Genomic DNA, 25871 nt, shown 5'->3' with positions numbered 1-25871 from the left:
TGGGACCCAGGTTGAGTCCAAATTCGTAATTTGAATAATTTTTTTTTATTCTTTCGGAAAACCCTCTATGGTTTTTTGCTAATTCAAACTCGCCACAAGCATAACAAAATGAATCAGGACTTTTATTACAAACATGGGAATTACTTCTTTTTGTAATGGAATACTCTCCAGTAGCCAAGTTTTCCACTATCAAAGAGCTGCAGTCGCTTGATAACGAAGCCTGCGAGCCTGCTTTCTCACCTTGACCGGCTGCCGAAACTGGGTCTCCGAATCCCTGCATCGCACTATGAAGTAAATGCATGAAATAATGAGACAAAATTATTTTTTGACTTTAATGGCGAGATATCCATCTAAAACGATATTGTATGACATTTAAAAAGCATTTTGTCTTTTTTTAGATAATAAGACGTGATTTAAAATAACGTGTATTTCAGAATTTTTAGATTTTTTCAAAATAAATTGTTATTCTGAAAGAGATTCTGAACAAGACTCACTCTCTTCGTCAGAATTATTATTATCATCTCCATTATTATTATCTCCATCAGAGTCATCTGATGGAGAAGGAATCGGATGCTCAGATATCAGCATTTCCATTGCTTCTTTCGAAAAGGTTTAGTTTTTTTTAACAGGAAGAGGCCTAAGGCTAGTTATATGAGGGTCAGATGTTAATAATAAGCGATTAAGAATGTCAAAATTACAATTTTTCCTAGAATGTTTTCTTGAATAATTAAGGTACAGTCTGAAATGCTTATTTCGTGCTTATTTACTGCTTCTTCGGAAAGTTGTCACATTGGTAAAATTGCATTTTCAATCACAGTTGATCCATGTATTAATATTTTGTGCATTGTTGGTGTCATCGGATTCCAAGAATATAAGTCTACATAAAGTTTTGCTGTATCAAATGGATATTTGCCAAATTTGGAAGCTTCGATTTTATATCCACTGGATAAAACTTCTAGTATAACCTTCAGTTTATAAATTAACTGAGTGTCAACACCTGTTAGTTTGGCAAAAAGTTGTGGATCATTAAAAAACCTACGGCTTGTATTGCCATCATTCGTACTACCGAAACCTGGCTTTGGTACATCCACTAGTAGACCGAGTTGGTTTTTGAATTTTTCTTGCAATTCTCGCTTTTTTTCTTTGGCAATATCTTTATCTTCCTGTGTTCGAAGTTGCCATTTCTTTATAGAAAGTTTATAAGCGATATGCAAAATGGTTTCAAAAAGACGAATTCGTGCATGTAGAATTGAACTCCTTAGATGTAGCTCGTCATATATAGCACTTCATAGTGGATTTTGTATCTGTTGCAGCATTACAGATCTTGCCATCAATCATTGTAAATGTCAATGTATGTTTAACTTCAATGGACTCGAAACCATCCAGCTTTGTTTTCATTATATTCTATTCTAGATAATGTATTTCACCTTGGGTAACATCCTTAGTTTCTTTAGTGAAAATGATTCTTATAGGTCGACAATACTTTGGTGATGATGGTGTCGGATTTTGCCAAACGATTTTCCCATTTGAAGCGCAAAACAATCGTAAAGGTACAAATGAACTTTGAAATATGTTTGCATCTGATTCGGAATAGTTTTCGAATTTTGTTTATATTGGGTTTGTTGCGATCCATCACAACCCCATTTTGAAATAAGCTCTAAAGATTTCATTTTGTCCTTAGTTAAAGTTTGTCGAATATCCAAATACATCAGTAAGCGCTTAATGGTGTGATCTAAACAGTTTTTTATCACTCGTTGTTACAATTTCATATTGTTTTCGAGATAATCCAGCTTCAAGAAAAATTGAAAGAGTTGACATTTTTTCGCGCTTTGGGCTAGAATTATTCTTCAATGCTTTTTTACACAGTTTTGCTTTTCCTGGAGAATGTACCTACTATTTCTTTAAGGACTTTTGCAGATATTGCCTTACCAGACTCTCGCAATTTTATTTGGGCTGCAAATGTTAGTTCTTGATGAGATCCACGAAGTTCTTCAGTTCGTCTGCATTTACTACGAACGCAAAGATCATCAAACGGTTTAGAGGGTCGACCAGGTCTCGATTAATTTGGAATATCACAGCATCCCTTTAGCCAAGTTTCATTTTTTCTTAAAAAATCCTTTTCAACTCTATTTGCACGAAGCCATCTGCTCTTAAAATCAAATCTATAAAATAATTCTATCAATAAACAAAAATACATTTACTTATTTTAATTAAAATTTAAACCTTAAACGACATATTCTAAGTTTGAATTCTTCGAGTTGACCCTCCTCACAACAAGCCTTATCTAGCAAATATTTTTCCAAAAAATCCAATTTAGCTTTAAATTCAATTTCAGAACACATTTTCATCACATCATATAAACGTTTTTTGGTAAAAACTAGTAAGCCGGAAGATCCTTCAAAGAGATCAAAATTTACGTTTTATAAGAAAAAGCTAAAAATGCATAAAATATCATTTCTAACGTCAATTACAACTAAACCTGCAAAAACCTGCACCCAATTTTTTAATTTAACTGAAGCTTTATGGTTAATTTTATCATTCTACATAAACAACACAATGGAATTCGACGGAAAACAACAAAAAAATGATTAAGAATGAAAGAACAAAAAACTAAAAAGTACATTCTAATAGGCAATTTTTAATTAAATCACAAAAAAATATAAAAACACAACTTTTTAACATGATTTAATATGATTTATACATATTAAAAATTTAATCAAATGTTACAATATATTAGAGAAATAGTAAGTAGAAACTAAATTATTTATTGATGATTAATGCTCTCGTTTTCTCTGACTTTGAACTAGTGCTATGGCTAACTTAGTTGGAATAAAAAAAAAATATACAGTTTCTTAATCTATGGGAAGTATACTAGCGGTTGGTAGAAACTTTACTTCTTCACTTTGCGATTTTGAAAATCGACTTTAGTCTCGTTTTTGCATGCATTTACTCCATAGTGCATCGTAAAGTACTTACGATGCCCTGGTTGCAAGTAGAAGAGATCGTAAAAAATATAAGAAATATATTTTATCCTGTTTTAAGATTTTTTTAATCATATTTGTAAGTGCAAATTTCACGGGTTGGGTACGATTGACCGCATTTTAAAATCTTGTTCTTAAAACCTCGCATCTTAAAATCTCGCATTATGAAATCTTTTTTATCGAAATCTCGCAATTTTAAAATCTCGTTTACCAAAATCTCGCAACATTAAAATCTCGCAAACTAAAATCTCGAAATTTATAATTTCGCATTGAAATAATAAACCTACATGATATTGCTAGCTTAGGAAAGCCCAGAACATCCCTCTTCTATTTTTTTCGTTTTGTTTTGAAGAGATAAATAGAAAAGGAAAAGGTTTGTTAGCTGTCAGGCGCCTATGCCAGTTTTTTAAAGTGTTCAGGGTCATAGCCGTAGGTAGGATTTCATTTCGGGGGGGGGGGGGGGGGTTTATCTCGGACCAAACAACATTTTTTTTAGGAATCACAATACTGTAATGTTTTATTCCAGGTTCACAATAAAACTTATTTAATTTCCACTTATATTTCCGTTCAAATAAGAACACACTTTATTTCAACTCAATTTACTTTTATTATTCGCTCAAACAAACACACTTTTAAATCACTTTATTTACTACTAACAATTCGCAACACTTTATTTCACTTTGTACTGTACTCTTTCACTTTCAAGATTAAAAACTGTCCCCGGTCGGTGTCTACGCTGCCCTTTTATACCGGAATCTCGAGACTCGAGAACGTCCTCAAAGGCTCTCGTCCCTGCCTCTCGAAACTTCCTTTCCAGGAGGGGCACTTCATACTTCCAGTCTAGTGGGATATTTTGAGACGTGTTCAGTGGGATATTTTGGGATGTGTTCAGTGGGATATTTTCTTAATTACTAAAGGTCCGTTCACATTTCTACCTTTGCAGTAGTAGGTAGTGTGTTCAGACTTTTATCTTAAAAGTAGTTCAGTAATTCATCGTTACAATACTTTGTATCAACTATAATATGTAACTGCAGTCGATTCTCCCGATAATCCCGCTAAACCAAATGGTCATTAGAACTTTGTCGAAGCGAAAAACTTGCCAATTTCCTTTTTAAGTATTTTTTAGGAGAGGAATTCGTAGTTAAAAGTTTAAAATAGCTCTGCTTACCGTTATCGAATTTAAAAATGGCCGAGGGAGCGGGTCATAATTCTGTTGGTCAAAATTCTGTACGACAAAATTCTGTGGGGTCAAAATACTGTAAGACCATAATTCTGTACGTCATTATACTGTTAATACAAAATTCTGTACGTCAAAATACTGTATGAACAAAATACTGACTTGCAAAATTCTGTTTTGTAAAATTCTGTACGGCAAAATACTGTATTTTAATTACAGTATTTTTCAAGAAATTTCCTTTGATAAAAAAAGACACATAATACTAGAATTAAATATAATTATTGACAATAAAGTTGTAGTTTTAGACAAACATAATTATTAAAGTAAAAAAGTCAATCAATTCTAGGAACACAAATCAAACTTTTCTTAAATATACAAAATGCATTTTACAAAAATTGTCAAAATCAATATAAATTTAATTTTTTTTGCAATCCGTTTTAGGTATGCAACATGGTTTAATTCAGTATTGTCTTCTCTCTCCTTTTTCCGTAGCTCCTAATAAGGTACCTAGATTAATCAGCATAAGAAGCTTGGCTCTTTTTTAAGTTGATCTTTTAGAAATTCATAGTAAAACCTCTTTTAAATAAATCTGTATTTTAAGTTCTTTAAAAATGATGTTAAAAATATCGTTTTGATAATGTAAAAAAGTGCGCGCACACTTTTTTACATTATCAAAACGATATTTTTACAGCATTTTTACAGAATTTTGCTATACAGAATTTTGATGTACAGAATTTTGAAATTAAGTATTTTGACCAACCAGAATTTTGCTATACAGAATTTTGACTTTCAGAATTTTGTTCGTACAGCATTTTGCATATACAGAATTTTGACATACAGTATTTTGGCATACAGTATTTTGAATACAGAATTTTGCAACATACAGAATTTCGACCCCAACCCAATGGCCGAATATTGAGCGGCATCTCTAGATTAAATTGGTACAACGTGTGATAAGTTGTTTGATATAAATTTTTTTTTTTTAAGAAACAAATTTTAACCATTCTTAAAAAAACCATTCTTAAAAAAATTATTTCGTACAATTTTATATAAAACATTGAAAAATTAACTTTTTCTCGCACTTAAATTTTGTAGCAGAAAATTTTTAAGTACATTCTATCTATTGAGTTCTAAATTAAATTGACAATATTTAAAAACAAACATTTTAGGGCAAATATTTAATCCGTGGTTCAGCAACTTTTATCTTCTGATATCAGTGGTAATATTCCGGTTTAGCACTGATGCAAAGTCCACATATCGTCGGCATATATCAAAATTGTTCTAAATCCACTTTTTACTGAAAATAAGTTAATGGTGCAGGGTGCTCTTTCCGAATTTGAAAACCGTTTTTGTCAAAAAAATTCATCAGGTCAGGAAGGGTCATGAATAAAAATTTGAAAAAATTAGGGCATTTTTTTCCTGATTTGGAACCATTCTAGGGGGCGTGCCCAATTTTTTTTCCCTTAAGGACCACCCTTGTGTTCACAGGCATTATAATCCTTGTGATCCATTTTTGCGACTGAATAATCGCGCGACTAAAATATTTTTTCAAAATTGGACGGCTCACTGGGCTACTTAACATTCAGATTTATATTCACTTAGTTGAAATAAAAAAATTGGATTGGATTGGATTGGATTGGATTGGATTGGATTGGATTGGATTGGATTGGATTGGATTGGATTGGATTGGATTGGATTGGATTGGATTGGATTGGATTGGATTGGATTGGATTGGATTGGATTGGATTGGATTGGATTGGATTGGATTGGATTGGATTGGATTGGATTGGATTGGATTGGATTGGATTGGATTGGATTGGATTGGATTGGATGGGATGGGATTGGATGGATTGGATGGATTGGATTTTCTTAGGCATTTTAGTCTGTTTCATAGTCTTGAAATTCTACTTTAACCGTCATGTCTTCTTCGATTTCTTCCTCTTCCTCTATCTCTTGCTGGATGTCGATAAATTGGTCAAATGTGGCTGAGTCATTGGTCTCTTCATTAAAATAACAGGAATCAACTGGACATTTGAGCAAGACTGACCTTGGCAATTGGTATATGCTGGAGAATACAGCAGCCCGACTTTTGTACAGCCACATTTTTTGCAATTGCAAAAAATAGTGTTGAGGAGTTTTTCTGGAGCAGGTGGGAGTGAAGTTACTCGATACAAGTGTTGAATAGCAGATGCCGATGTTGGAGGAAGACATGATAGTTGTACTTGTTTCTTTTTTTTACAAAAGTAAAGTATCAGTATTTATCAATGCAAGTAATTTTTTTAGCTCCATAAACCGCAAGAATAAAGCGAATTCTTTCAGTAATTATTGTTTGAGGTCTGGAATCAATTTCTGTAAATACTACCTTAGCGCAGTCAGACAAATCTTTTTTTTTCGAATAATTTTAATACTTACGATTTGCCCCTTCTGTACATTGCTGATGTAGTGTCGCAGCCGGTAATCGCATGTAAAAATAAAATATAGCTTTGGCATTTGGGATAAGCAAATAAACTTTTTGAAGAATATATTTCTGTTCGCTGTTGAGCTTTTCCAGGTTTCAGAAAAAAAATAATTTTATTTATTGGAGTCCTTGCAGTAAGTACTATTAAATCAACATCTTCACCCACTACAATAATTGTTGACTATGTTCCATTAAATTTTTTGTTTCAATTATGAGGACATCTGCGTCATTGTCAGCTTGTTTCCCTGCAATATTCGCGGCTGTTAATTTGTCACTTCACATGGAAATGAAACGAGGTTTATTTTATTAATGTTAGCGAACAATTGTTGTTGATTCGCTGAAACTGTCATAACAGGGGCGCATCGAGAGGGGTGTGTGGATGGGGGGGTGTCTCACCCCCCACGATTTTCCGAGTCGGCAAATCAGTCGGCAAAAAATTTATCGCCAAATCATTTTTTGTACGTACATAAGTGTATGTATTTAAAATTTGGGTAGCTCGTGTCCCGTACGAGGAACGATTTGCCAAATCAAAACAATAATGATGGAAATACTATTGTCAACAGGCTGGACGACAACAGTGATCAACATTCCCTAGTCATCATCTCTCAACCTAAACCCACATTCCCGAGAACACCATCAACACTAGACTTCTTTCTTGCAACCTCAAACCTATTATTCATTCTATTTCTGCACAACACTCCTTAGTGACTCAGACCACTAAGCAGTTATCCTCTCAATAAATCTACAACACCAGATCCTCACCGCAAACCAGCCAGAAGAAGGATTCATCAACTATTCTAAGCTGGATGTTCCAAGGCTTCAGAGAGACATCGACAGAGCAATCATTCTACCTGCAGAGAATAGCAATCTTCAAAACAATCAGATCGATGCTGCAATTGACGATTTGGAGAATGCTGTTAGTACTGCCCTAGAAAATCAGAAACAGCGAAGGACTTCCAAAGATAAATACCAACATCTGCCCATATATATCCAGAACCTCTACCACCATAGACAACAGCTAAGGAAACTGCTCCAAAGGATTCACCAAAGGGAGTTAAATACCAACAACAGCAACTACCAAACTGTACTCAGCGAACTCAACTGTGTAAACACAATGTTTAGGAACTCAGTACAGCACTTCAACGATACCCAGCTCCAGAAGAGACTCCAAGCAATCAAGCCAGGTCCGGATACTTTCAAGAAGATCAACAGTGTTATCGGAAAGAAGCCTCCTATGCCAGTCATCATCACAACACCTAATGGCGAAGTTACAACTAGCGAAGATAAAGCAAAAGCGTTTGCCGACTACTTTGAAAATCACTTCAAACCGAACCCGCCTCTGGACCCTGAGTTCTTAGAAGAAATCAACACTTCAGTGATACGCGCCCAAACAATCACTGAGACTAGGCAATTCAGCGACAACAATCTTGCCAGCGACCCCACAGACAACTCCGAGCTTACCAACCCAGATGAAACAAAGGAAATTCTACAAAGGAGCCATCAAAAGAAGTCAACAGGACCAGGGCCCTACTGCACCAACCACTTTGCACTTTGCAAATTTGCAAAACAATACTTTTCTGCAAAGTAAAAGTTGTAGGAAACGTCATAAAGAAAAAAAAAATAAACTATAAACTATAAACTATAAACTATAAACTATAAACTATAAACTATAAACTATAAACTATAAACTATAAACTATAAACTATAAACTATAAACTATAAACTATAAACTATAAACTATAAACTATAAACTATAAACTATAAACTATAAACTATAAACTATAAACTATAAACTATAAACTATAAACTATAAACTATAAACTATAAACTATAAACTATAAAACTAAAACTAAAAAAAAAAAAAAAAAAAAAACTAAAACTAAAACTAAAACTAAAACTAAAACTAAAACTAAAACTAAAACTAAAACTAAAACTAAAACTAAAACTAAAACTAAAACTAAAACTAAAACTAAAACTAAAACTAAAACTAAAACTAAAACTAAAACTAAAACTAAAACTAAAACTAAAACTAAAACTAAAACTAAAACTAAAACTAAAACTAAAACTAAAACTAAAACTAAAACTAAAACTAAAACTAAAACTAAAACTAAAACTAAAACTAAAACTAAAACTAAAACTAAAACTAAAACTAAAACTAAAACTAAAACTAAAACTAAAACTAAAACTAAAACTAAAACTAAAACTAAAACTAAAACTAAAACTAAAACTAAAACTAAAACTAAAACTAAAACTAAAACTAAAACTAAAACTATAAACTATAAACTAAAACTAAAACTAAAACAAAAATCATAAATTAAGCAACATAACAAAAATAAATTAAATAACTAATATAAAAACATAACAGCATGGACTATAATCAAATAAACACAATAATCTATAAATATTATCAATAATATCAAAACTATAATAATTCAAACAAAAATGTAATAAAACCTCATATAAAAACAGAAATAAAAATTAACATCAGTCCCCGGACTATAATTAAAATTACATAACTCATAACATAAATTAAAAATCGTTAGTACATAAAGAAACAACATGCAATAATTGAAAAGCAAACGGCACATACTTTTTTTCTTAATTCACATATTGCTCTAAAGGTTTGACCGCTAGCTTAAGTGGCGTGACGAAACGATAATCCCTAAGCTGTAACTATGTAAAGAATGCACAGCTAGATCATGAGGCGACATTCCAGCTAACCCATGACCATGACCTATATAGAAAGAGAATCGAGTCATTCAGTGGGTATCAGGCAAAGCGTGCGGTTGCAAAAATAATTTATAAAACGAAAACCAAAAGAAAGTACACTAGAAGTGCGGATATACAAAAAATTAAGAAACGTACAAATATAAAAAAAAAAAAAGAAACGTACAAATAAAAAAGAAAAAAAAATTATCAAACTAATAAGTGTTTTACCAAATATTGGTAATTACTCGCGTATAGAATTTAAACAATATAAATACTTACCGGGTTGTACACGAAAAATAAAATTAATGTTTGATTCCCTAATAACAAAAAAAAAAGGGGAACAACAACAAAAAAATAAAAATTATTTAAATACTTACGGTAGTGTTAATAATTTTATTAAAACATAAATTGAGCCCCTGAAAAGAAACAAAAAAAAAGAATAAATTAAAATACCTTCCGGTTGAGTCGTAAATATTTTATTAAAACCTTACCTGAAAAAAAAAAAAAAAAAAGGAAAAGAACCTAAACTTACCTTAACTATACTTACCTTGCTAGTATTACTACCTGTGACGAATTAAACCTTACCTGAAAAAAAAAGGAGAAAAGAACCTAAAATTACCTGTACTATACTTACCTTGCTAGTAATACTTACCTGTGTCTTATTAAAACTTAATTACCTGAAAAAAAAAAAAAAGAACCATATACACTTACCTTACCAGAACCCTGAAAAGAAAAAAAAAAAAAAGAGAAATAAACAATTATACCTACCTACTTACCTGGATCGTTATAAAATCATCATCTTCAACTATACCTAGTGAAATTCATCCCCCGTGTTCCCTTGATTACTCCCCTTATATGTTTAATTCTCCCAAATCCCAGTGTTATCAAGTGTTCGTTATGTTTATTTGTGGAAAAAAATTTATAAAGAATTATTAAGTTAATTGCAAACAAACAAAAAAAAAAAAAAAAAAAATTAAATCAAATTAAGAGAAAATCATATTCATAAAATCATTTATGGCATAATTAATTACGAAACAAAAAAAAAAATAATTAAATTAGAAAAAAAAAGAAAATCATAAGTAAAAATTAATCCCCACCCCTTAAATAATAATAAAAAAAAAAAAAGAGAAGAATATCAAAAATCAAAGCAAAAAAAGTTATAATTAATAAAACAAAAAAAAAAAAAAACACAAATAAATAATTAATTCACAGGTACCATATACCAAAGCGGTGCACCTCCTTGGATTTATGTACAAGTAAGTGGTAATTTTATAAAACGAATAAATAAAAAAATATACAGACATGCATTTTATGTGAGTTAAAGTTTGTTTTGAGTTTTGGTTATTTTTTTTTTTTGGAATATTTATATATTAATAAAAAAAATAAAAAAAAAATAAGAAAAAAAAAATAAAACGTTGTCATAACATAAAAATCGAATCAAAATAAAATGAATCAAAAGATTATTTTTTTTTTAATTTAAAATTCAAAAGCAACATGGTTGCCAATATCATAAAATATAAATTATAATTACAAATATATAAAATATAATAAAAGATCATAAACTCGAATTTAAATAATTAATCAAAATTTTTTTTTATAAAATTATTAATTCAAAAGCAACATGGTTGCCAACTATTTTTATTTAACCAACTAAATTTTTTTTTAAAGTTAAATTATATTATTAATAAGCTAAACAATAAAATTTAATTTAATTGATTTCTCAAACAAAAAAAAATGTTTGTTCTATTCTTTTTTCTGATCATGGGTTCAAGTGTATTATGAGTTTGGGAAGTCGCGTCAAGCAAATTTTTTTTCTCTAGAGTGTTCCTGAACTTTTATAATCTTACTATGGCTATGTAAGAGAATTAGTCAAGGGTGGAAGTGACACAGATGAGATCAACATAAAAGGGTAAGCACTTAATAACATTAGTTCGGGGCTGCTGCGATAATAAGGAGGAAGCAGCAGCCATGGTGGTATCGCGAAGATACATGGGTGGGCAAATCCTCCGGAGGGTCATCAACACCTTGACCCTCCCCCCCCTCTGAGAAATCACACTCACACACACACACACACCATCATAGAACGAATTTCGGGCTCAACTATTTTTTTTGTTGAACCCTACAAATCCTCGCGATTTTTAAAATTTTTGGCATGATGTTAAATGCGTAACATCGGCACAGCGCTACGGTAGTAAGAACCCCCCCTCCGACGAGCTAGGATGTGCTACGCTAGCATGCCAGCTGCCGTAGCCTGTGCCCCTCTCCTTCCTGCTGCCAGGATCGGCCTCCTGTTCCTGTAAACATGGAGGTCGTAATGGTGGTAATGGGTTGGAGAGGTAAAGGATTCTCAGACTTGGACTCTAGGAGTTCAAGGTTTAACTCCAATTGGAAAGCCGTGAGATCCAAGTTTGGGAATCCTGCCGATAACACCTTCGGTTCGTTACAGGTGGCGCCCAACGTGGGGCCCGAATTCGTTCTAATATTTTACAAAGTGTGGGTAGGTTGATCGGGATGCTTCTGGGATTTTGCTGCGGACGCGTATTGTGTCCGGAACTTTGAATTTGTTTCAAAACATGTATACTTTTTTTTAATTTAAATTTTACTTTCGAGTTTCTCGGGACGACCGCTTAATGGGTTCAACCACCCTTATTAAGGCTGTTGCGTTTCATTAAACTCGTTAAATCTTGATCAAAGTACAATTTTTTTTTAAAGCCTAAGCTTGGAAGTTATTAGTATTTCAGCTTCAGTAGTTTAAATTATGTTGGAACCTATATTTGATTTTAGTGTTTTTGGTTTTGTTATAAGTGTTCCGATGCTTGGCTGACAGTTTGGCTGATAAGCTAGCTCATCAAAGCAAGCACAAATTCAATCTTATAACCCTATTCAAAGTTTCCGGTTCAGTATGGCGAATGCAGCATGATTCCTGGTATCCTGATTTAACCTAAGTGATTTCCAAGGGGGTACCAGTTTTTACCCTTTCTCATCTGTTGTCACTTTCCCCCAGACAACATGAATTAATTGATAAATTTTTTTTTGAAAAATCGTGTTTACTACACATTCTGAATTTAATTTCATTCCTTTTTTGTTGCAATTTTGAGTTATATTTTTTCTTATTATTGTTTAATTTTTTTTTAACAAAAAAAAAAAAAAAATATAAATAAATAAAATATATTTCGTGAAGTTTATTTTCATTCTTTGAATTTTTTTTTTTAAATTATTTTCATTTATTTTTTTTAGATAGTTTAAAATTTTTTTATTTTATTTTTGAAATTATTTTTTTTTATTTCTTATTACTTTCTTATTCACTGAATTTTTTTTTTTTGAAATTTTACTATATAAGTTATCTTTTGAATTTTTTTTAAAATTTTTTTTGTCTGTTGGTTGCGTTGATCGCCGCAGATTATATTGATTCACCCCATCTCCATATTTAAATAAAGGTTTTTATTGAAAAATGCCTATCACTACTCGCGCAGGTGCGAAAAATGAGAACCCCGCTAGTGATCGGGTACTACGTTCGCAACTGTTGGCGGATTCTTTTGCAGAGCTAGCCTTACCCCCGCTACCTCAAAACCTTAACCTCAACCCACCCCAACCTCAACCCCAACTTTCGTTGGGAGCAGAGTCTTTGCTGGCACAGTCCAATGAGGGCGATAATAGGGGAGCAACTGCTCAAGATCCGCGTGAATCGTTAGGACGTAATGAAGAAGTACTAGCTGGCTATATCCGGGATGTGGTCACGGCTGCTATAGGAGCGAGCCGAGCTGAAGATTTACGCTTTCTCACGAATGAGATGGATCGAACTCGAAATGCTCTCCGAAACGAAGTGGCGGGTATAGTTCGAGAGACTCTCATGGCACCTACTCCAGAAGTTAATCGTGCCCCCAATAGAGCTAACCAATCTGAGCAACTGTATGGCGGCGCGAAAACACCACGGACGTCAACTATACCACCACTTAGAGCCCCTTTTCCATCGCGACCTCGATCCCCTCCTCGGCCGCCAACACCACCCCGAGCTAATGCAGCCAATGAACCACCCGCCATGGATGAGTTTTTGAGGCAGTTGCATAACTTAACATTCAGTGATCCAATAAACACCACACAGGCGCAACCTAGATACTCAAGGTACAGTAGGATTCATAGCTTCCACAAATGGGGGGTGATGTTTGACAGCCGCGAGATGTCCGTGGACGACTTCATCTTTCAGCTCGAAACAGTGAAGGAAGGCTACGATGCAACTTGGGAAGAAGTCGTCATAGGCTTCCATCAGTTTTTAGACGCACCTACAAGGAGGTGGTACTGGGTGTACCTGAAGGCCCATCCAAATCCAACATGGGCGGTACTCAAGAACGCTTTGATAGAGCAGTTTAGGAGTCTGGAGACGGATCCGGAGCTTTCGAGAAAATTGTATGACAGACATCAAGGTCAAACGGAGAGTTTCGACGATTTTTATGCCGCGATCCAGAAACTCAACGGGAAGCTGAGGACACCTAAGCCTGATCTGGAAGTCATGGACATCCTGAAAAACAACGTCCGACGACAGATGGGAACGCTCCTGATTACGTGCGATCCTCGCAGTTTGGCCGAGATGGTGTACATCTGTCGAAAGATAGAAAAATATCTTCAAGATCATGAACCGCAGAGACCAAAAATGGCACCAATTCCACCTCCGCGTAGAAGTGCAATCTCTGAGCTCGAAGCCGATGAAAGAGAAGTGGACGAAATGGCTACACCCGAGATCGAGGCATTTCACCCTAAAAAGGAAAGGGACACGCGGAACTATGTTTGCTACAATTGCAAGGCCAAGGGACATTCTTGGTTAGAATGTCCAGAACCCCAGAGGATCCTGTTCTGCTACGGATGTGGATTGGAAAACTACACCTCTCCAAATTGTCCTCGATGCGCGGGAAACGAGAGGAAGAGCAGTTTAAAGCCCCGGGGGAATTGCTCTCAGGAGAAGAGCCCGGAGTCCCATTAGAACCCTCACTCACTTCTCTTTCTAGCAGCTCAGTGTCCGTCCCCGTCCCTACCAACACTCCTTCATGTACACCTGTTCCAGCACCCCGTATCTTACAACGTCCAACAAATCTTCTTGAAGCTAAGGTTGAGCCTCCACGTGCAGCTTCAAGACCGATCAAAACTCTACACGAAAGGCTACAAAACTATCTGGAGGTACGGAAAAGAATCTTCGGTTCCCAAAACACCGTGGTCTCGGACAAGGTGTCTAAACTGAGGAAGAAGTTTAGTGAAAAGAAACAATCTTACAAAGCCATCGAAGCAACAACGTTGTGTAACTCAGAAGATCCACGTCCATATGCTACCGTACACATTTTTGGAGAAGCTCTCCTTGGATTGCTGGATAGTGGAGCTAGCATAAGCTGTCTTGGTGCGGATGGCCTTGATTTTCTGCGAAGACATGGACAAAACATCACTAAACTCTCTTCCGAAGTAAAGACAGCCGACGGGAAACATCAAGCCATAGTGGGGAAGATCTTTGTGGAAGTTACTTTTAAAGCGATGACGAAAACGATTCCCCTGTATCTGGTCCCTTCTTTACAGCAGAAACTATATCTGGGTATTGACTTCTGGAAGGAATTTCAAATCGCTCCTCAGCTGATTTCTGAAATCTCTTCAGTTCCGTGCCCGAAAGAGACAGACCCGAATGCTCATGTACTCACTGAACAACAGTCCAAGCGCTTACAAGATGCCATAAGTCTGTTCCCATCCTCTGCTGTCCAAGGCTTAGGAAAAACAACACTTGAGGTACATACCATCGACACAGGTAATGCAGAGCCCATTAAACAACGGCATTACCCGATTTCCCCAGCGGTACAGAAACTTCTTTATGAGGAATTGGAACGTATGCTTAAGCTTGGTGTTATCGAGCAAAGTAACAGTGCGTGGAGCTCTCCTGTAGTCCTAGTGCGTAAGCCTGGCAAAAATCGCTTATGTCTAGACTACAGGAAAGTCAACGCGAAAACTAAGAAAGATGCGTATCCACTTTCTCATATTGAAGGATTGCTATCGCGTCTTCCAGATACACATTTCATTTCGAGTGTGGATCTGAAAGATGCTTTTTGGCAGATCCCGTTGGAGAAATCATCTCGGGAAAAGACGGCGTTTACTGTGCCCGGCATGCCCCTGTTGCAGTTTACGGTTATGCCATTTGGCCTCTGTAATGCCCCACAACGCATGGTCAGATTAATGGACAAAGTGGTGCCCCATCAACTGCGAGAAAAAATCTTTCCGTACTTGGATGACCTGTTAGTGGTATCTAGCACTTTCGAAGAGCACGTTCAACTGTTGGAGATTTTGGCTGGTCGACTGAAGGAAGCGGGACTGACAATGAACGTCCAGAAGTCAAAATTCTGCTTCAAAGAGTTAAAATACCTAGGATATATAGTCGGCGATGGCTGTTTGAAAACCGATCCGGAGAAAGTAGCAGCCATACGAGACTTCCCTACCCCGGCTACCTCGAAGCAAGCCCGACGATTTTTAGGACTAGCGGGATGGTACCGCCGATTCGTTAAGGACTTCTCAACTCTTGCCGCCCCTATAACGGACACTTTGAAGAAGGGCAAGAAGTTCATTTTCACGGACGAAGCCGTAGAAGCTTTTGAAAAACTGAAAAGAGCACTGACATCTGCTCCGCTCCTGGTAAACCCCGATTTTACGAAGGAGTTTATAATTCAGTGCGATGCCTCAAACACCGGCATCGGCTGTGTACTTAGTCAGTTGGATGAAAGTGGCAATGAACGCCCAATCTTCTACCATTCGCAGAAACTCAACGCGGCTCAGCGGAATTATAATGTCACCGAGCGTGAGTGCCTGGCTGCTGTCATGGGCGTCCAGAAGTTTCGAGCGTACGTGGAAGGGCATGCGTTTAAAATCGTGACAGACCATGCGAGCTTGAAATGGTTGATGAACCAGAAAGATCTCTGTGGTAGGTTAGCGAGATGGAGTTTAAAGCTTCAGGGGTTCGATTTCACCATCGAACATCGCAAAGGATCCCAGAATGTCGTACCTGATGCTCTGTCAAGAGTTCATGGGGTTGACGCTATGGTTTCAGAGATTTCGATGTTGGTCGACCCTTGTGATGTACTCCATATTGACCTTGCGGATCCTAGTTTTAAATCTACGGAATACTGCAAGATCAGGGACAGCATCCAAGAATATAAAGAACAGCTACCTGACCTTCAAGTGTCGGAAAATTTCGTCTACAAGAAGGTCAAACATTGCACAGGGAATCCTGTAGAGGACGACCAAGCATGGAAGCTTTGGGTTCCTGAATCGCTGACTGACCACTTGATAGCTCTGGCGCATCAACCACCTCGAGCGTCGCATGGTGGAATCGCGAAAACTTTGTACCGACTTCAGCGACAATTCTTCTGGCCTAACATGGCAGCCCAGGTAAAAACGTTTATCGGAAGTTGCGATATCTGCAAGGCGTCGAAAGCCCCAAATGCAACCTTGAGGCCGCCAATGGGAAAAGCATTTTTGGCCGAGAGACCCTTTCAGATGCTGTATATCGATTTCCTCGGTCCATATCCGCGCTCGAGAGACGGGAACACGCACATTATAATTGCATTGGACCAGTTAACCAAGTTTGTGGTAATAAAAGCTCTTCGAAAAGCAACTTCGGATACGGCCTTGAAATTTCTGCAAGAGCAGGTGTTTTGTGTCTTCGGAGTCCCGGAAACACTTCTCTCTGACAACGGCAAGCAATTCACAAGTCGAGAGTTCGAGAATCGTATGTCTTCGCTAGGGATTAACCATGTCAGAACAGCCTTTTACTCTCCACAAGCAAATGCTAGTGAGAGGGTAAATAGATCAATTCTCGCTGCAATAAGATCGTATATTGATCCGGATCAAAGGAACTGGGACAGTAATTTGCAGTCCATAGCCAGCGCGCTTCGCACAACCGTCCATTCAGCGATACATTTGTCACCTTACGAAGCTCTATTTGGGCAAAGATGTATCGAACATGGACTGGACTACAAATTACTCCGAAAACTGAATGGGCTAAATAATTCAAATGTAGAGTTAATTTCAAAAGCTTCGCACATGAACATAATGCACGCTTATATTAAAAATTCACTGGCTAAAACTCATACTCTTTATGAAAACACCTATAATCTACGAAGCAAAGATGTGAAGTTTAAAGTAGGAGACCTAGTATTTAGGAGAAATTTTGTACTCAGTAACGCTTCGAAGAAATTTTCGGCAAAACTCAGTCCTAAATTTATAAAAATGAAGATCCGTAGAGTTCTTGGGAATAACTTGTATGAGCTGGAAGATCTCGGTGGGAAAAAAGTGGGTGTCTACCATTGCAAGGACCTAAAACTATAGTCCCTGTCATAGCCCGGCTGTCAGTCTGTGCATGAGATCTCTACATTGACAAATTAAAGAACCCGTTTCGTTTCTTCTCTTTCCAACTCAATGGATCTCTTTGGAAAGACAAGTTTTGTAGGAAACGTCATAAAGAAAAAAAAAAATAAACTATAAACTATAAACTATAAACTATAAACTATAAACTATAAACTATAAACTATAAACTATAAACTATAAACTATAAACTATAAACTATAAACTATAAACTATAAACTATAAACTATAAACTATAAACTATAAACTATAAACTATAAACTATAAACTATAAACTATAAACTATAAACTATAAACTATAAACTATAAACTATAAACTATAAACTATAAACTATAAACTATAAACTATAAAACTAAAACTAAAAAAAAAAAAAAAAAAAAAAACTAAAACTAAAACTAAAACTAAAACTAAAACTAAAACTAAAACTAAAACTAAAACTAAAACTAAAACTAAAACTAAAACTAAAACTAAAACTAAAACTAAAACTAAAACTAAAACTAAAACTAAAACTAAAACTAAAACTAAAACTAAAACTAAAACTAAAACTAAAACTAAAACTAAAACTAAAACTAAAACTAAAACTAAAACTAAAACTAAAACTAAAACTAAAACTAAAACTAAAACTAAAACTAAAACTAAAACTAAAACTAAAACTAAAACTAAAACTAAAACTAAAACTAAAACTAAAACTAAAACTAAAACTAAAACTAAAACTAAAACTAAAACTAAAACTAAAACTAAAACTAAAACTAAAACTAAAACTAAAACTAAAACTAAAACTAAAACTAAAACTAAAACTAAAACTAAAACTAAAACTAAAACTAAAACTAAAACTAAAACTAAAACTAAAACTAAAACTAAAACTAAAACTAAAACTAAAACTAAAACTAAAACTAAAACTAAAACTAAAACTAAAACTAAAACTAAAACTAAAACTAAAACTAAAACTAAAACTAAAACTAAAACTAAAACTAAAACTAAAACTAAAACTAAAACTAAAACTAAAACTAAAACTAAAACTAAAACTAAAACTAAAACTAAAACTAAAACTATAAACTATAAACTAAAACTAAAACAAAAATCATAAATTAAGCAACATAACAAAAATAAATTAAATAACTAATATAAAAACATAACAGCATGGACTATAATCAAATAAACACAATAATCTATAAATATTATCAATAATATCAAAACTATAATAATTCAAACAAAAATGTAATAAAACCTCATATAAAAACAGAAATAAAAATTAACATCAGTCCCCGGACTATAATTAAAATTACATAACTCATAACATAAATTAAAAATCGTTAGTACATAAAGAAACAACATGCAATAATTGAAAAGCAAACGGCACATACTTTTTTTCTTAATTCACATATTGCTCTAAAGGTTTGACCGCTAGCTTAAGTGGCGTGACGAAACGATAATCCCTAAGCTGTAACTATGTAAAGAATGCACAGCTAGATCATGAGGCGACATTCCAGCTAACCCATGACCATGACCTATATAGAAAGAGAATCGAGTCATTCAGTGGGTATCAGGCAAAGCGTGCGGTTGCAAAAATAATTTATAAAACGAAAACCAAAAGAAAGTACACTAGAAGTGCGGATATACAAAAAATTAAGAAACGTACAAATATAAAAAAAAAAAAGAAACGTACAAATAAAAAAGAAAAAAAAATTATCAAACTAATAAGTGTTTTACCAAATATTGGTAATTACTCGCGTATAGAATTTAAACAATATAAATACTTACCGGGTTGTACACGAAAAATAAAATTAATGTTTGATTCCCTAATAACAAAAAAAAAAGGGGAACAACAACAAAAAAATAAAAATTATTTAAATACTTACGGTAGTGTTAATAATTTTATTAAAACATAAATTGAGCCCCTGAAAAGAAACAAAAAAAAAGAATAAATTAAAATACCTTCCGGTTGAGTCGTAAATATTTTATTAAAACCTTACCTGAAAAAAAAAAAAAAAAAGGAAAAGAACCTAAACTTACCTTAACTATACTTACCTTGCTAGTATTACTACCTGTGACGAATTAAACCTTACCTGAAAAAAAAAGGAGAAAAGAACCTAAAATTACCTGTACTATACTTACCTTGCTAGTAATACTTACCTGTGTCTTATTAAAACTTAATTACCTGAAAAAAAAAAAAAAGAACCATATACACTTACCTTACCAGAACCCTGAAAAGAAAAAAAAAAAAAAGAGAAATAAACAATTATACCTACCTACTTACCTGGATCGTTATAAAATCATCATCTTCAACTATACCTAGTGAAATTCATCCCCCGTGTTCCCTTGATTACTCCCCTTATATGTTTAATTCTCCCAAATCCCAGTGTTATCAAGTGTTCGTTATGTTTATTTGTGGAAAAAAAATTTATAAAGAATTATTAAGTTAATTGCAAACAAACAAAAAAAAAAAAAAAAAAAAATTAAATCAAATTAAGAGAAAATCATATTCATAAAATCATTTATGGCATAATTAATTACGAAACAAAAAAAAAAATAATTAAATTAGAAAAAAAAAGAAAATCATAAGTAAAAATTAATCCCCACCCCTTAAATAATAATAAAAAAAAAAAAAGAGAAGAATATCAAAAATCAAAGCAAAAAAAGTTATAATTAATAAAACAAAAAAAAAAAAAACACAAATAAATAATTAATTCACAGGTACCATATACCAAAGCGGTGCACCTCCTTGGATTTATGTACAAGTAAGTGGTAATTTTATAAAACGAATAAATAAAAAAATATACAGACATGCATTTTATGTGAGTTAAAGTTTGTTTTGAGTTTTGGTTATTTTTTTTTTTTGGAATATTTATATATTAATAAAAAAAATAAAAAAAAAATAAGAAAAAAAAAAATAAAACGTTGTCATAACATAAAAATCGAATCAAAATAAAATGAATCAAAAGATTATTTTTTTTTTAATTTAAAATTCAAAAGCAACATGGTTGCCAATATCATAAAATATAAATTATAATTACAAATATATAAAATATAATAAAAGATCATAAACTCGAATTTAAATAATTAATCAAAATTTTTTTTTATAAAATTATTAATTCAAAAGCAACATGGTTGCCAACTATTTTTATTTAACCAACTAAATTTTTTTTTAAAGTTAAATTATATTATTAATAAGCTAAACAATAAAATTTAATTTAATTGATTTCTCAAACAAAAAAAAATGTTTGTTCTATTCTTTTTTCTGATCATGGGTTCAAGTGTATTATGAGTTTGGGAAGTCGCGTCAAGCAAATTTTTTTTCTCTAGAGTGTTCCTGAACTTTTATAATCTTACTATGGCTATGTAAGAGAATTAGTCAAGGGTGGAAGTGACACAGATGAGATCAACATAAAAGGGTAAGCACTTAATAACATTAGTTCGGGGCTGCTGCGATAATAAGGAGGAAGCAGCAGCCATGGTGGTATCGCGAAGATACATGGGTGGGCAAATCCTCCGGAGGGTCATCAACACCTTGACCCTCCCCCCCCTCTGAGAAATCACACTCACACACACACACACACCATCATAGAACGAATTTCGGGCTCAACTATTTTTTTTGTTGAACCCTACAAATCCTCGCGATTTTTAAAATTTTTGGCATGATGTTAAATGCGTAACATCGGCACAGCGCTACGGTAGTAAGAACCCCCCCTCCGACGAGCTAGGATGTGCTACGCTAGCATGCCAGCTGCCGTAGCCTGTGCCCCTCTCCTTCCTGCTGCCAGGATCGGCCTCCTGTTCCTGTAAACATGGAGGTCGTAATGGTGGTAATGGGTTGGAGAGGTAAAGGATTCTCAGACTTGGACTCTAGGAGTTCAAGGTTTAACTCCAATTGGAAAGCCGTGAGATCCAAGTTTGGGAATCCTGCCGATAACACCTTCGGTTCGTTACAAAGTCCAAAGTGTCGCACCAACATTAAAAGTTCCCCACTTTGCACTTTGCAGTTTTTGATGTTTTTTTTTTTGCAAAGTAAAAAGTGCGGGCGTTGCACCAACTAAAAATGGAACTTTGCATAATTTGAAAAGTTGCAAAGTAAAACAACGTAAATAGTTTCAACTTCTTTACGTTGTTAAAATAGTTGAGAACTTTTGTTTTTACTTTAACAACGATGTCTTTCGAATTTTTGTTGTACTATACTATACATATTTACTTCAAATGTTGCTTTGCTGAATTTGATTAAAGAATTAATATGAGAGTTTTTAATATCAACATTATTATTATGATTTTAACTTTAGATTGCAATCGTTTGGTATTTTTTTAATTAAAATATCTTTAATAACTATTATGATGCGAGAAAATTTTGAATAAAAAACATGATTTTCGGTTACAATAATGGAAATTGATTTTCGGTTACAATAATGGAAATGGCATTATCCTAAAAAATTATTTGTTTGACAGTCTTACTAAATCTAAATCTTTCCTAAATGCTTTAAAAAAAAACCATGCTTCAACAATTAGTTTTGGCATAGCCATAGTTAACTTTGGTTAGAAAAAGAACGCACCTCTATCCATGTACTACGATGTATTTATAATGTGACAGCAGTATTCACATTGACAAACTTACCGTACAGACCTATCATATGGTCTGATCGGAGGCAATTTTGATAGTGTGAACACTCAAATAATGGTCTATCCGGTAAACAGTAATATCACATTTTCTTTCATTCGCAAGAAACATTGAAAAGTAGTTTGAAATGAGTTTTTATATGATTATCTGATGAGTGTGAACACAAGAAATCATCTGGCCAAATGACGTCGGTCGCTCCGGTAAGTTAGTCAATGTGAACCCCCTATGAAGAAACGAATGCGTGTTGAATGAAAATATTTATATTTTCTGTTGAACGTGCTTTCATCGAGGTTACATTATTTAAGTAAATACTCAAAATGAACCGTGGTGATAAAACGGTAAAAAATTAGCTATTTTGGAAGTGGTAAAAAATAAAAAAGTAATTTTAATTATTATAGTGTCAAAACAAGCATCATTATTTCGTTTAATTTTTATTTTAAATAAAGGATATTCTCTTTGCTTCGTTTCAAAATAACGTTGCATCAAAAAAGCAAAAAGAAGAAGCTTGGGAAGAAGTCTTGCTATAGGCAAAATCACTTGGATTGGCCACAGCCAACCGAAGTTGGAGTTTTGCGAGGGATAATCTTTTCGGTATGTGGAAGAGTCGAACGCTTGTAAGTTAAAGCTATACAATGGGTTAAATGCAGTTAAATAAATATAATTATTACATTTTAGGCGAAAAGAGACAGTTCCAAAAAAACAGGAACTGGAGGAGGAAGAGCCTTTGTTCTTGACGCTGTGGATGAAGCCATCATTGACATAATAGGTAAGGATCCGCCTGTTGCAGAAGGGATACATTTGCCACAAGCAGGTGGCAATGGATCTGATTTACCTCCTTCCGAACAAACTTCCCGAGCTCCTCTGCTTGATACTTCATCTTCACAAGAGAAAAAGTCATCATCAAGGAAGAGGAAACATGAAGCTGAAGAGGTGGAACTCACAGCTTTAAAGAAAAAACTATTGCAAATCGAAATTTATAAACATTTACAACCACCAAAAGAATTAAAAAATTTAGAATGCAGTGGTAAAGGTTTATCTTCCAGAGTAGAAAATATTTTAAACTTGTCTTCTTAAATAAATTTCTTTTATTTCTATAAACGAAAATACATAGTTTCTTATTTTTAAATTTACTTATTTATTTTAATCAGAAAAAAAAGTCTTAATTCATTCAAAACCGCATACGCGTTTTGATTTGGTCGTTCAATCTCCTCTATTTGAATGTCTTCAATGTTGTCATTTCCTTCTCCATCGTTATTATCAAGCTCCCGTATTGGTGTCCCTCTTCTCACTTCTAGATTGTGCAAAATGCAACAAGCTATTACAATTTGTTCAGCAACAGTGGGCTGCATACGGAGGTAATTTAAACAAGGAAACTTTTCTTTCAATATGCCTAGAATAGTTTAATGATTTAAAATGCAAAGTGAAACTAGTGGATAAGTATGTACATACCAAAACTATTTTCAACTATTCGTCTTGTTCTTTTGTGTGCCCGGTTGAATCTTTGTTCGACTGCATTGTCCGGATTTGTCCTACATGGTGTAATTAGCCATTCACTTAATGAATAAGCACTGTCTCCTAAGATAACTGCACTTGGAAACGGTCTGTACCCAGCGTTAAAAGTTTCTGCTAAACGGGAATTTCTCAGTACCCTTGCATCATGAACGCTCCCTGGCCAATTAACATTAACAGCATAGAAAGAACGATCTGGCCCACAAACCATCATGGCATTCAAAGCATGCTTTCCATGCCTGTTAACAAAGTTTGCCTCATTTAGTGTACCCGAACGATGATGCGAAAGAAGAGAATAAAATAATTCCCAATAAAATGAAAGGCGATTGTTATTCTTCTTCCTTATTATATAATATTTCAAACTTTGCCCATACATTGGCTTTTATATATTCGATTTCTTCATTATTCAGATTGCATATGCATAACACTTGTTGTTGTGATTTGACTTGAACTTGAGCTCCACTCCAGTCATCGATGTCGGTCGCAACCACCGTTATTTGGGAGCGGCCTATGACGATGGTTATGATTTTGTGCATAAGTGCAATGGTTGGCCTTGGCCTACATTTGTTTGACATTGAAATTGTTAATTGCGGTGCTAGAAAGAAACTTAAATATTATAGGGTGATTATAGGGTATTTGGCAAGAAACAACCAAAGCTTATTTGTTGCAAGTAGCAACACACTTAAATCGTAATACTCGTACTTCAAGGAATGCCCATTGCACTTGAGCTCAACTTCAGACGTACCGTCATGAACAGAGAATCTTTCTATAGTCGTGAAAAACTCAATTTCGACATAAGTCGACTTATGTTATTATTACTTGTTGCCACAGATATTACGGGTACCCAAAACTTCTTTAGCGCACGTTATAAAAAAAAAAAAAAACAACGACAACGACAATTAGCGAATTGCAAATGAAATTGTGTCTTTGCATATTATTGCAAAACTTTGCAGAATTTGATATGGAAAGTGCAAAGTTTTTTTGGTTGGTGCAACGAAATCGAAGAATTCTCTGCAAATTGGCAAAACTTTGCACTTTTCAGAAAAGTACTTTGCACTTTGCAAATTTGCGGTTGGTGCAACAAAATTTGCAAAGAAGGAATAGGGTCATTTCACTTCTAAGCAATATGAGCAAGATACTCGAGGAGCTTGTGCTTAGGCGGCTGAAATCTTTTTGCAGCTACAACTGCATAGTGCCGGATATGCAGTGTGGATTCCGGGAAAAACACTCTACACTTCATCCACTCCTAAAACTCCAACACGATGTTGCCGCATCCCTAAACGGAAACCAAGTCACTGTCGGATGTTTTCTCGACATAGAAAAAGCATTTGACAGTGTCTGGATACAAGGACTTACTCACAAACTCTTCCAGCTGAGATTTCCAATTTCACTAATCAAAATTATTTACAGCTTTCTTCATTCCAGATCGTTCTTTGTACAATTAGGAAACAGCCAATCAACAATGAGGACAATCAATGCCGGAGTTGCACAAGGATCGAAGCTAGGACCATTCCTCTTCAATATTTACACATCCGATCAGCCCAAACCAGAATTAGCTCAGAATCTCTTGTTTGCAGACGACTCTCTCACGTACGCGAAGTCGAAGTCACCCATATTAGCCGCAAGGAAAGTGGAAGCCCACATAAGACGACTTTACGAGTTTTATAAGCGCTGGGGCTTCAAAATCAACACAGCCAAATCTGAACTGATATGCTTTAGACGACCAGCCACCCCAGGAAATCCCAGAATACGCTCAGTCAGGAACTGCAGGAACATCAAGATAAGCCTTTCCGATGGAACACAAATTTCAGCAAAAAATAACGTCAAATATCTGGGAATACAATTCGATGATTTCGCCTTTCATCGCATTCATCCGCTTATGCGGAAAAGAAACGGACTCAGCCAAAAGACAAAGCTTCTCCTGCACAAGCAGCTCATCAGGCCTATCATCACTTACTGTTTTCCTATCTGGTTCACGGTGACAAAATCCCATCTGAACAAGTTAGCAATACTGGAGAGGAAGATCTTAAGGATCTGTACAGGCATGCACT

General features: G+C 34.4%; 1 protein-coding gene across 1 annotated transcript; it reads right to left on the bottom strand.

Annotated features, from left to right (window-relative positions):
* Positions 1-23396: 23396 nt before the first annotated feature.
* On the bottom strand, positions 23397-24031 carry LOC129908624 (putative nuclease HARBI1). Its single transcript, XM_055985277.1, has 3 exons — positions 23761-24031; positions 23487-23701; positions 23397-23402 (listed from the first exon to the last, which is right to left on the bottom strand). Exons 1-3 carry the CDS (start codon positions 24029-24031, stop codon positions 23397-23399), a joined length of 492 nt encoding a protein of 163 aa, XP_055841252.1.
* Positions 24032-25871: the final 1840 nt, after the last annotated feature.

This window comes from Episyrphus balteatus, chromosome 1 (genome assembly GCF_945859705.1).
Source record: "Episyrphus balteatus chromosome 1, idEpiBalt1.1, whole genome shotgun sequence".
Lineage (NCBI taxonomy): Eukaryota > Metazoa > Arthropoda > Insecta > Diptera > Syrphidae > Episyrphus > Episyrphus balteatus.
Note: the sequence above shows the minus strand (reverse complement) of the source record. Positions and strands in the feature narration are given on the sequence as shown.

What these genes read in the sequence shown, in the direction of transcription:
- LOC129908624 (XM_055985277.1), bottom strand. Translation starts at nt 24,031, where the DNA reads ATGGTTTGTGGGCCAGATCGTTCTTTCTATGCTGTTAATGTTAATTGG. An exon ending in AATAGTTGAAAATAGTTTTG is followed by an intron (nt 23,702 to 23,760) that starts GTATGTACATAC and finishes AAACTATTCTAG; the next exon opens with GCATATTGAAAGAAAAGTTT.